This window comes from Pyrgilauda ruficollis, unplaced genomic scaffold (assembly GCF_017590135.1).
Source record: "Pyrgilauda ruficollis isolate IOZ18807 unplaced genomic scaffold, ASM1759013v1 scaffold12, whole genome shotgun sequence".
Lineage (NCBI taxonomy): Eukaryota > Metazoa > Chordata > Aves > Passeriformes > Passeridae > Pyrgilauda > Pyrgilauda ruficollis.
Genome location: NW_024510321.1, coordinates 6,516,235 through 6,529,784, shown reverse-complemented (window position 1 = coordinate 6,529,784; position 13,550 = coordinate 6,516,235). Strand labels below are relative to the sequence as shown.

At 40.9% G+C, this 13,550-nt stretch overlaps 1 protein-coding gene across 1 annotated transcript in view; it reads right to left on the bottom strand.

Annotated features, from left to right (window-relative positions):
* The window catches only part of UBE3C (ubiquitin protein ligase E3C), a 70,097-nt gene extending 56,755 nt beyond the window's left edge, over positions 1-13,342 (bottom strand). Inside the window, exons 1-2 of the mRNA XM_041486272.1 lie at positions 12,982-13,342; positions 2,646-2,699 (exon numbers count right to left, since the gene is read on the bottom strand). Of these exons, the coding sequence (XP_041342206.1) occupies positions 2,646-2,699; positions 12,982-13,047 (120 nt within the window). The 5' untranslated portion in view covers positions 13,048-13,342. The remainder of the gene's footprint in view (positions 1-2,645; positions 2,700-12,981) is intronic.
* Positions 13,343-13,550: the final 208 nt, after the last annotated feature.

Below are 13,550 nucleotides of genomic sequence, written 5' to 3'. Positions count from 1 at the left end.
TTGCATTCAATATGACTTTTTAATGAAAATTAAGCAGTAATCATTAGTCAAATATATTATTTTGATGTTTCTATCTAATACACATAAATCTGTGAGAATGTTTGTTTTTAAATGCAAAATTACTATTAAATATAGCAAAAGAATATTTAATACTTAGTAAGTATGTAATACTACAGAAATCAACATGAATATTTTATTACTTTGCATCACTTTATTCTGAATGCATTTTATTAGACAAAGTCTTAACACTATGTTGGAAAATGTTGAAAGAGTCATCAAATTCAATTACATCATTCCTCTTTCTGCACAGAGCAGCAAACACTGACAACCCACTTATTTGTTTTCACTCAAATAATATAAAAGCATTATGATGCTGGCACCATTTAGATGTGGGGAAAACAATTAAAAAAAAATTCTTTGGAGACAGTACCTCTGTCAAAAGGAAAATGAGGCTTAAAGCTCATTGTGGCCCAGACGCAAAATATAGAAATTAATAAAAAATCTTAAGTCTCTTTTTCAAACCAGACATATCTAGTGAATCCTTTTACAACATCTTCCTCAGAAGGGGGAAAGAATAGCAAAAGTCACTCTTTACAATGGCTCTGAGGAACTGAAAGCCAGCTTGCTTGAGATGCTATGGAAAGAGCTCTTGGAAGGCTCCCTGACAACACCCTGGGCATATCCCATTACAATAAATATCTATGGGAAGTGGCTACTGTAATTATATTTCTAATAATGTCCATACGGTTTCTTAGGGAATAAAAGAGGCAAAATAGAGAGTTGCTCATGAACCTAGAGCTACAAATCAGTGGCTGAGGGAAAAGTACAAAGATCAAGAAGCCTGCTTTAAAACCAGAAATTTTAAACTAATCAATCCTCCAATTATATTGAACCTATAATTCTGAAAGTCACCAGGCAAAAGAGAACTCCAAAAAGTTTTCTTAAATTTCATTAAAACACTTCAGGGAAGTTCACATAAACTTTCAAGTCCCAAATCCTTGATTTCCAATTTATTGTCCTGTAAAGACACATCCAACTTAAAAGCACCACCTGAACTGACCAGAAAGAACACCAGACAAAATCACTATTCAAGGCCTATTTTACTTTTCTTGGAAAACCCTGGTTCTTAAAGCAACTTATCTGAATAAGCAGATTCTTGAAGACTCTGCCCCTAAATCATGGACCAAAATCTAAATTTTGATAGGCCAAAGGGTACTTCTCTCTCCAAAATACTGACAGCAAAAGTGCAATGAGGAGAGAGCTTCAGAGAGGTGGTGCCTCTTCATAACCATAACGTAAGGCTCAACTAAAACACAGATACACGGATAACTTCTCCTCCCTAGGTACTGGTTTTATCTCAGAACACATAATTGTCAATTAGAGACTCCTAACTGCACAGGTTTTAAGTCTGAGGTCACTGCTAAGATTCTGCTACAGGCAGTTTTTAAAAGCCATAGCTGAGTTTATTCTCAGAGGAGTCATTCATTTAGTGAAAATGTGCTCCATGCCACAGCAAATCACTGTGTGCACATGTGTTACCTGCACTGAGTGTGTGGCTCTGCATCAGCTTTGCACAGGACAGAGCCAAGCAACTGAATGGGTTTATGGACCCCAAAGAAGAATTTTTACATGTGTTGCTAAAGATTCATTGACCATAAAGCTGATTCATAACATGGAATTCTGAACTAATGGGTGAAATCCTGGTACTTTCATACTTGAATTTAGTCCATAACTACAGACCCATGTCGGAGAGAAAAAAAGCACTAACTGTGAACAAAAAAACTGCAGAACTTGAGCTTAATCTACACAAAGTCAAACACACCTTTAAGGGCCAAAGAGCTGTTTTCTTCATGAGCATGAATGCTGCACAGTTATATTTTTTAATCAGTATTTAACATCAATTTTTTTTTTTTTACTTATATGGGAGGGGTGGGGGAAAACGACAAAATTAACATACTGACTCAAACGCCATACTACTAAATTTTGGGTTCTTCATTTCAGTGCCTATTCCTCCTTTGCATTATTCCAGCCTCAATTTTCTAGAGCAGTAAGCTCTCATCATAAACCAGTATTAAGGCTGCTTAAAGCCTCACAACTCAGCTTCTCACTGGTCCTTCATTATCAGGTGATTTCAAAGCACTTGAGCTTTCTTGAATTCTTTTCAAAGAATTCAAGAACCACTGTTCTGATTTACCTTCACAGAACTGAAGTACGCACCGGGGAAGTGAAGTACTAAAGGTCAGCCAAGAAACCATAGCAGAACCAGGAGCAGAAGAAAGTTTGCTGAGACCAACCCATAGTAATAGATTATGAACAAGGTAAAATTTGCAATTCACTAGCCAAGTCCTTATCTTTTCTCAAAAAAAAAAAGACTAGATCAAATAAACACCAAAATAAAAGAGAAATTTCCCTTTGCATCCAGTGCATGCTTATCTTCTTCTGAGATGAAAAGCACTTCTAAGGAATAGCTTAAAGTACTCATATTCTTTTGCCAATTAAAGCATACTTTAAGACTATACAGAACTTGCAAAGCTGAAAGAAAACATTTCTGAACTAAGTATGGCAGCAGCAGAAGTACTTTGCACTGTAAATGTAACACCAAAGGAAAACCCAGCAGGCAGGCAAACGCTTACAGGCTACTTTACCTCTCGTTTTCTCCTTTCTTCCTGAGTTCGATGAAGGAGAGAAGCCTTTTCTTCCTATAAGACACAAAGAAAGACACTACTGCATTTTCATTCAAACACACTTCAACTGTGTTCAGGATATTTAATGCAGACTTCACTTCAGGGATTGCTCCAAATGCACAGCACACAAAACATAGAGAAAAGTAGGTGTAAATCATTTTCTGAACTCACAAATACATGGCAGGCAGCCCTCCCAGAAGAACACTGATGGAGGGAAGTTATGTCCCTGTGAAAAGGGACCAGCAAAGAGCAGCAAACTGTACTGATCCCTGTCCATGTCTGTGCTCTCAGCATCCCAATTACCCTGGCAAACATCAGCCATTTACAAATGGCAGAGCTGGAGCACAATAAGGCCCCAGTCCCACCAGATCATACCAGAAGTCTGAGTGTTTTCCTGCCTGGAGGGTACATAAATCCCTGGGCCAGGTGCACACAGCAAGCTGTGGCACGTTCAGAGCAATCACATCCTGTTCCAAAGCCCCTTGCTTTTGTCTAACTTACAAAAAAGCATGAAGCTCTTGTATTTACTTATCCTTTTTCTCAAAGCTTGTCCAGAAAAGATGTCAAGAGAGACACAGCATAAATGGCAGGAATTTTTTCTTTGAAAATTTTGAACTCTTCACCCAAATTAAGGCTACACATCAAAACTTTCAGGACAGTGATCTCACCAACAGAGAAAAAGACAAGAATACTAAAGTGTTCATGAGGCCTCAAAACCCAGTATTATTACAACAGAAAAACCAGGCATTTGCTTTTAAACGACAGTCTTATACAAGTACTCACAGATTACAACATATAAACAAAGCTTTATTTGCAAGAGTCTCTTACTGGATGGTTCTGGGTAATTTCCAAGGAAACATACAAAATAACTCAATTTTGGTGCACAGTATTCCGTTTCCACTGCAGGCAACAGGAGATGAAAGCTGCCTGGCACCTTCCCAAATCCAGTCTAAAACACACAGCAGACTTAAGGAAACTATTTTCATTTATTGACACTACAAAACAAATGACAACTTTGTTTTTTTCTGTATGCCTGTATTTGCCTAGAGAAGAAACTAAAAAACACTCAAGCTGAAAATGTACTGTATTTTAATACACAAAAATCAATTTGAAGTTGGCAAACAAATGTTTATAAAATATTTAAGTACAGCTGAAACAACTGTGCTGGAATATTTTCTTCAGTGTCTACCAGCAGATAGAAAAAATGAGAGCAAAACTCTTCAGCACTTCTTTTTTGAAGATACAGAGGAAGCAAAGTCATGATTCTCTCAGTTTCTTTAGGATGGAAAATACTCTGACCACCAAGAGAGTGAAAAACAAAAAAATCCCAGGAGAAGGTTAACCATCTTTCCTCTAAAGACAGTATTTATGGCCAAAGACACCACTAACTACAGCTGTTGCCCTCTAAAGATAGGGTTTGCTCCATGTGTTAAACACAGGACAAACGAACTTAAGGAAATCCATACATAAGGATGATGTATCTCCACTCAAGCAGTACAGAAAGGCACACACAAAGACAAAACAAGGTACTAAATTAATAACCAACAAATGGCTTAAAGTTTCAGGACTTTTTCAACAGCTGATACCTGATGTATTAAAGAAGTTGGTGAAATGTCCCAGTTTAGAAGTGATCATTCTGCTGAAAACACCATGTGAAGTGCATTTCTGCTTAGAATAAACGTTTTGTAACTTGTCCTTACACTTCAGAGAGAATTGAAAGAAAAAGCAGAACAAAATACAGAAAACAAATTGCTACATGTGAATAGAGAATGGTATGAAAAAACACAAGACAGAAAATACAAAATATTAGTAGATAAAGGAAAATAAGCGGTCAGAGGGTTTATCAGAAAAAAACAATTTAAAATCATTTGAAGAGGGATGGAGATACAACAGGGCAGTGTATCCTTAGTATATCACCAGCTTTTCACTGATGAAGAACTGGGTCTCTCTGTAGCAGTCTTTAATCCAATCCACTCTTAAACTAACAAAAGTTACGTTTTTAGTCAGCCACATACTTGCTTTGAGTACCTCTAAAGAAAAATGCCAACTTGTTAGAGTATAAATTAAACAAAATAGAAGAACTGTCCTAAGACAATAAAATATTCAGGTGTAAGTGCATCCCACCTTTACCAAATTACTATGGGTAAAATAATACTGTTATTCCTGTTCACAAGACATACACAGATCATAACTATGACTAAAGAACACATTTAAATTAAACTCAATAAAAATATATCCCCTTAAAGAGTTATTAAATCAAGATGGAATACACTGCCCCTTCAGAAATTAAAAAGTAACCATGCATGTGAAGAAGAAAACAAACCTGCAGCAAGAAAGAGATTAAAAGAAACATGAAATAACCGTCTTCCAGTACAAAGGGCATTCTATCAAAATCATTTCTTAAAGAGAGGTAACTGCAGTCCCCTCTGAAATCCTCCCTGAATTGGCCCTTGACAAGCAGCACTGTGAAAAGGAGCTGAACTCAGTCGCTGCTGTTCTGTAGGGCTGGCTGTGAAGGATGACAGCGTTCCTGCAGTGACACCCGTTTGACAACTCCCACCCAGAGCCTCCGACTGCTGCCAGTGCCAGCCGCAGCTCCAGCACCTCTCCCGCTGCCAGAGCTGCTCAGCAGGAGATGGCCCGACAGGAACTCCCAAAGATCACAGCTGGCTCACTCCTGCTCCCCAGCTTGCCCTGATCCTGGGCTGCTCACGCCACCGTCTTTCCTCTCCTGCCAGACAGGCACACGTCCAGTGTTGTGTCTTTCTTTCAAGGTAGGCAGGCAGACATGGCAGGGGGAACGAAGCCTGAGCTTGTCCTGACTGTCACTCCTAACTCAAAAGGGGTGAAAAGCCCTTCCCTGAATCACAATCCTGACTTTTTATGGTGTGGTCTTCTTCCTTCAGGGCTTGCCCTCCCAAGTGCAGAACAGAGAATACACTATCCGTGAGTTTTCATGCAACGTAGGACACATCTGGCTGTCCCTTTCCTGCCTGATGCTTTCTCCAAAAGAGAAAAGGCAACCAACCTCTTGCTCTAGCATGTGAGCTGCTGCACCGTGAAAAACCCCATTTGAGAGGTTTTCTGTGGGGCACGGCACAAAGCAACAAGAAAGCAGAGATGTGACAGCAAAACACAGAGCGACACCACAGAAATGACTCAGAGGGCAAGACAGAAGGAGGAAAGTGGTGAAAACAGAGAAGCAGATGGAGACAGTACACAGAAAGGAAAATGTGTGACTGTCACCAAAGTAACATCCGAAATGTTAATTTGTACACGGGGATAACACAGAGTTCCATGTACTGCGCTGTTCATCACAGCCAAGTTCCTGGTGGCAGCAGCTGGGAACAGCCACATCTGACAGTGGAACAATGTCAATGTCAGTGCTTCAAAACCAGCACTTCAATCCATCATACAAAAACAATGTTAAATTGAAGTTATTTTCTTATCCTGGTTTTGCTGAAATACACTTTTTGGCTGCAGAAGTAACGTTTGCAGAACTCCTAGCTTTCACATACCCTAGCCAAAGACTGAGTAAGGTACAAAAATATAGAAACTATTACTCTTTTCCTTCTGCATTTGAACACTTTGTCTTGAGAGAAATAAACTTTCAGCCTTCTTGGCTCAAAATCCAGATTCACAAAAACAAAAATGTATACATAATTAAATCCTCTTCAACACTTCTAATATTTGTTGACTCCTAAAATCTGAAATTGAACATTCTTGGACAGCTATTTACTGGCTATCCTATAGCAAATAAATTTAAAACCTAAATATGTCCAGATGCAAAGATGAAACTGAATAATAATTTTCAGGTACTAGCTAAACACAGATTTTTTTTTAAAAATTAATAACAACACACTGAAGCAAAACTTTAATATTATTAATATATGGTTGATGCCTCTTTATAAATGGAAAGAGAGTTTATTTTGGTAAGTAGCTGAGAATGCTTTGTATTTCACACTACAAGAGGTCATGCAAAATACAAGGCATGACTTTTTATGAAATTTTCTTTAAAAAACAAATAAACACTTGACCTTTTTTAATTTTTGTGGACAATTATAAAAACTTGTGTGGTTTTCATCCACAAAATCCAGGAACTTGAATCCTTTTTTTCTTTCCTTAAAATGAGGAACATGACTTTACAGCTGAATTTAACTCGAACCACATAAAAATCAGTAACAACTCCCCAAACAAATGAAGTGACCTAAGCAATTTATAAAATAAAATTCCTTTCAACACAAGCATTCAGTAATTCCAGACAATAAATGGAAAAAATTTTAACATTTATTTTTACAGAATAAATGTGGCCACTGGGAAATATCCCCCACCTTCTCAACAATGATGCAATCTCCTGACATTATTTTAGACAAGATGAACTCCAAGTGGGTTTTTTAATCTGAATAGTAAAAGGAATTTGCATTTTAAAAGGCTTACAATGCCTTGAACTGAACCTCAACCATTTAAATTCCATTGAACATGTCTAAATATGTTCAGCAGCCTGAAATCTTCTGCTTTTAACCAGTTTGTGATTCTTCTTAATAAAGATGTAAATAATCAGACAAGTTTATATGTAGAGCAGACAATCCTGCAGAAGAAGGGAGTTTGAACTATGCCCAGGAGAGGCATTTGGCCCTGCAAAGCCTGGCCTCACTGAAGTCAGTGTCACAGTGCTGGCCACAAAACACCTCAGCTGAACTTTAGCTGAAATTTACTCCGGGGTGTAGGGAGGATCTGGAACCTCTTCTATCATGGTACCCACAAAACCACACACGGGGGAACCAGGATTCGATTGGAGGCTCTAGAGGCCAACTGAAATGCAAGAAAGTTGTGTTTACATTTATGCTCAGTTTGTCCCTATTATGATTTTTAAGATGTATATTGCACACAGAGCTGTAGGTGAATGATTTCTAGTGGAAGGTGTCCCTGCCCAAGGCAAGGGGGTTGGAACTGGGTAATCTTTAAGGTCCCTTCCAACCCAAACCATTCTGTGACTCATCATTTTCTCAGGAACAAGGGGGAGGAAATGTATTTATAAAAGCAGAAAATTTTGATTTGAATCTGAAAAAATAGCACATAACTGAAAATAACAGTGTAATCACTGCTGCCAGCTAACTACAACTCCATCTTTTGTAGCTTGCTTTCAAATGAGGAGAATTTCAAGAGTAACAGAGAGAAAAAAAAGGCCTGAGAATCAAGGATGCATTAACTGTGTAGTTTCCTACTGACAGGCAGTCATTATTTTACAACATGATGGTCTCCTCATACTTCCACACCACAGATCTGAAATTCCAAGAGTGTTTCAAGACTTAGGCTGTGACACTGCAAGATTCCAGCTGACTCAGGGTGAGGTGTGCTCCTGCACACACAGCTACGCCATGTGCCTGACAGGACAAAGGTCTTAGGGAGCAAAGCTGAAATTCTTTTCCACCATTCGAAAATAAACACTCAATTTGTAATTCTGATCTAGAATTCCCATACTAAAATCCTTACCATCATTTCACTTCCATTGTGGCATGGTGTAGGGTCAAATAAGTTATAATAAAATAGAAATTATTTCCTTCCTAAAATTATTAACTATTTTCCTCAATCCATCAGTAAGAGAGAAATAAAACTGGTCCATCAATGCTTATATCCTACAGGCATCTACCAATGTTGTTGCCATCTACAACAACCAATCCCAACTTGGGCAAATCTCTCCATGCACTGACAATTTTACAGCCTACTGTTTGTAAAATTTTAATTTTAATTCCACAAGAAGTTATTTCATGTCTAGACTACAGACAACAAAGAGCAAACAAGGTGCTTCTGGAGTTCTACCTCTGCATTTCAGCTGAAAGCAGGGGGGAATATAAATAATAATCTAATGTTTAATGTCATGCTACTAATTTAAGAAAACAAATCAGAAACTACTAAATTAAAATATAAACAAACTTTGTAAATTGAAGATCTCTGATTAGTAAAAATGTCCATATTAAAAGAAATTACTGAGACTTTTAAAAATAGTCATCAATATTTGCTCATTAGTAAGCTTCTAGATCTTCCACAAAAAAAGCCAAAGACAAAAAAGAACCTCAAACTCAATGAAGTTGGTTTCACTTTCATGACCATGTTAACTCATCTGTATTACAAATTCTGAAAAAGGAGGGATTTTTTAAATTATCTCATAATGCATTATAATTTAAAAATACTCGATTTTAAACAGTCTTGGGATTTATAAAAGCATGGTTTTGATAGCTCAAGTGATACTGTACATTTGACTTAATATTCTTTTTTCCTGTTAGACTTCCAAGGTGTCATTCATACATTTCACAACTTAATCAAACAACGTGGAGCTACAGAGCTCCTTGTACATCTCAGCATTGGCCTGGGGGTGTCCTGCATGGATGAACTAAAGCATTGCTACCTCAAACTTTTCTTAATATTACTGAAGTTAATGAAGTAACACCAGGCCTGACTGTCCCAAGTCAGGCTGACGTGGTTAAACCAATTCTGTGCTGTGTTCATGCTAAAATCAGTGACAGCTGACAGCTGTCCCCAAAAGGCCCGGTGACACTCCACCTAGCAGAAATATGTTCACTGCACGGGACACACGGGATGGGCTGGGAAGCAGCCAGGTGAAGGCACCATCTGCTCCAGTCCCCTCACAGTTGGATTAGGTGAGGCCAATCCGGGTGAGCTGCACCCCAAGCCAACCCTTCATGCACAGCTCTGCATTTCCTGCCTAACACACCACAGACTCTGCAGCCACAGCCTTCCAGGCAACAATTACTGTCCTGCACAAAATGCCCATGAGTAATTCAAGACGTTCCTGTATTGAACTCCAATAACAGCACTCATTTTTGGAGGCTACTTTCCCTAAGAAGCACAAATATGGTTTGCCAGTTACAATTAAACTAAATTTGAAAATTTCCTTTGAAGAGCCTCATAAAGCAAAAAACCATGTTTTAAAGGCCATCGATAAACTACCCCAAACATTACAAAAACAAATAAATCCCTCTAAAATTAGATTATCACATTGTAAACAAAATCCTGTATCTACACCCTCAAACACACTAAAACAGAGCAACAGTCCAGATGAATCAGCAGATTCTTAAAAGTAGGTATGAAAGGAAAAGTTCAAGCACTGACAATACCACCTACATTTCTGCACTTTTGTACAATGCATTATTATAAAGCTACAATAATATTCTGAAAGGATTAGTCACTGAGGTAGTAATTTTGAGAACATCAATTTGCAGCCTGTGACTAGAACAAAAACAAGTGATGCTTGATATGGGTGGACTGAAGTGCCTCTCAAAAGCATGCACAATTCAGACCATAACACACATGAATAGAAGATGCAAACAGCTCAAAAACAGAGCCAAAGCTCTCTGGTTTTGTAATTCAGAAATTCCATACAAGCTAGTGATGAGAAGGCACACTACACTCAGTACCTAACTGCCACAACTATGCAAGTCCCCAGTTTTACTTCTATCATTGTGCTCCTACTGATAGAACGTACTGAAGTCAGCCCCCTGTGAGGCCCAAGGGAACACAGACACACATGGCAGTGCCAGACGGGCGTCAGCACATGTGAGCTGTGACCAACACAGTCACTGTTTGCAGCTGCAGCTCCATCAGCAAAACCACACTTCTGATAGTGCTGCTGATCATTATTTTGTGTAGCTGTATTCACACCAGGCCCCACTGGCACCTTTAGCACTGACTGGCTCCTCAAAAAGGCGGTTTTGTCATTGTTCTGCAGTGGTGCAACCACTCAGAGAAACTTCCCCAAACTGAGTACAGAGTTACTCTTAGCATTAAGCAGCCTGCATGGCCCCAGTGTTTCTGAATGATGCCTTCTCCCACCAAAGGAATCACAACAGGCAGCTCTAAGTATGCAGCTAGCTGCCAAAAGCATGGCAGAGGTACAGTGTTGATCCTTCTAAAGTTTTACAGCATTTGGGAGGGCAAGGGCATTTGTCAAAAAAATGAGGGTTTTTTGTATGTGCACCAAAAGCTGGAAAGAAATAATTTACAATTCACTTTCTGTAAAAATGAAGCCAATACATGAGAGAAACATGATCCCAGGAGCCTATATGAAATAATGAGAAACTCACATGATGCCTAATTCAGGCTTACTTAGAAACAGAGACCAGTCAAAGTTAAAACAGAAAAGCAGATATATTTAATGAAGGGCTCTTCAGGTACATGAAGAGCAGATGAAGCCTCCCCAAGGGGCTACACCCAAAATGGACCATGGGCATAAGTTTTCCAGACAGATGTAAGTTTGGTCTGTTTACATATCAGGGGTTAATCCTCCAATTACAGCTTCAGGTAATGAAGTCCTACTCCCCCAGTTTGCTCCCCCCCAAATCACTTTTGTTTATACTTTCCAGGGCCTGAGGCTGTAGGGTGTCTTTGGATAACAGGCCCAGAGGGACTGTTTTGTCTAATCAAAATGTGAAGACAGTTATCTACAGTTTTTATGGAGTTTAGAGCTATGCACTAATGCAGTATAGGACTTGAAAAACACAAAATCAAAAATCTTAAGGCATCACATGGAACCCAAAAACATTTCCCACAGCAATCTCTGCTGTAGTACGCTTTCACAGAAGTTCAGCTAAACTGCATTTAGAAGTAGTTTTTATTATTATTCAAATAAATGCTTTCTTTAGTACTGTACAGAGCTTCTGAAAATCAGCAGCTCTTTCAAGGACACTCTAGGAAGTCTATGCAACCATGATGTACAAAACTGATTTGCACTGATGCAGCACAGGCACTCTGGTGAAGCGATGTAGAATCATGAAATCTGTGCACCAGTCACTATCAATCTCATCATGAACCACAACCTCTACTGCACACAGTGAAGGTTACGCATCAATTTCAGTTTCCAGTCCTTTACATGCTAATATTTGCCCTTGGAAATGTATGCCTGCATAACATTAATAAATTTGTCCCATATAATTATAATAGACATAATTCTGATACATTTTCATGAATTGCTAAGTGTAAAAGAAGATGTTATGGCAGTTGTTTACTTCTGGAGGAGGCAACATGTTCAGGAAGAAACACTATGAGCAAGTCAGGGTCAAAAGTTGCAAAGTACCTGAAGTGTACAGCTGAGGACCAGGGCATGTTCTGCCAACTCCTACTTAAGCTGGGGAGTATTTATGGCATTTTGACTCATGTAATGCCAGTTTACATGGCCTAATGAACAGACATGTCTTAAGATAAACAGAAGATGAATCAGAGGAAAAGCTGCATAATCTAAATACAGTTCTGTATACAATCTCTTGTAATCTCTTTTATTATGCCAAAATGCAAACTTCACTGTAATTTTAATATCTTATATTGCAGAATTTTTGCTCATTTCCTCATTGTACTGCCAAACCTTAAAAGTTCCCAAGAATCAAACTTGCTTTTAGTGCACAATAATAAAAACTTAAGATTTTTTTTACCCAATTAAAATTCAAAAATACAAATGGAAACACTCATTAGCTTCCCACACAGTCATCTCCAATGACAACGGGGAGACTCAGTATTTTCACAGTGAATTAAAGTAACCCCTACAGATCAGGCCACTTCTAAAAACACTTTGTCCTTTCTGTCATTCTTCCGAAGTCCTGTGCCCTTCAGCGCTCGACCAAACATTTGCTTACCCCGTCCAATCAGCAAGATCTGGATAAATCATTCTGCTTCGTTCCCATCAATAAACACGAGGAAATCAAACAGCCTGATACAGCTGACAATTAACTGCTACTAACCCTGCGCACGACAAATTGACTGAACCTAAACTTGACAGAGACCAACCCGGCGGCCGCGGCTCACGTGGATGAACCTCCCCCGGTAATTCGGGTTGTGCGAGGCTGCGTGCGTCCCACATCCCCCCGGCGAGGCAGCTCCACGGCAGACATTGCCTCTGGAGGGAAATGACAGGAGGGCTCCGAGTCCTTTCCCCCTGGAAGACCCGGAGAGCGACTGCTGGGGAGGTGCCACCGGCCACGACACCCGGGATCGATCGATCGCCCGCGGGGGGGACGAGCCAAGGAGACATTTCCTCGCTTCCCACAATTCTTACTACACTACAAGCCTGGGATGCTGTGGCCTGATTATACAAAAAATAATAATAACAACAGGGAGGCAGGGAGATCAGAGATAAACACATCATCAGGAGGGGAGGGTTTTTCCCCTCTATTAAACCTGAGTCATCGCTGCTCCCATTTCTGAAGGCCCGACAGTAAAAGCACCGATAACAGGGCGGGGGGCGACAGAACCGACACAGACACGGGCACGGCCGGGCGCCGCTCCTTACCTTCCTGCTCGCTCCTCCGAGGGACACCTTGGGCCTTGTTTTGAAATCGCCTTCAAAGCTGAACATGTTTACAGCTTATCCCATGGGGAGCGGGGCCCGGCCGGCCGGCAGGGCGAGCGGAGGGGCCGCACGAACCCCCCGGGCTGGCGCCCCGCGGCCCGCCCGCCCCCGCGGGGCTGCTCCCCCGTCCCCCGCCTTCTCTGCGGCCTTCGCTATCCCGGTCGCCCCGTTCCTGACCGGCGGCGACGGCGGAGCGTAGTGGGAGGAGGGAGAAGGAGGAGGAGGGAGCGGAGGAGGGGGCAGAAGCAGCGCTCCCGCCGGCCGCGCAGAGAAGATGGCGGCCGCCCGCCGCCCGTCGGGCGCGCTCCCGACACACGGCCGCGCCCGCCGCCCCGCCCCCGGCCCGCGCCGGCCGTCCCGGCTGCCGGTGTTCCACGGGAAACTTCCCTGCTCCACGGGAAACTTCCGTGCTCCGGCCTCCACCGGAGCTGCCTGAAGCTGTGCAGGGGCGGCTGGGGCTGTACTGCCGCATCCTGCCCAGACGGGCCGCGCTGAGGGCGAGAACCGAG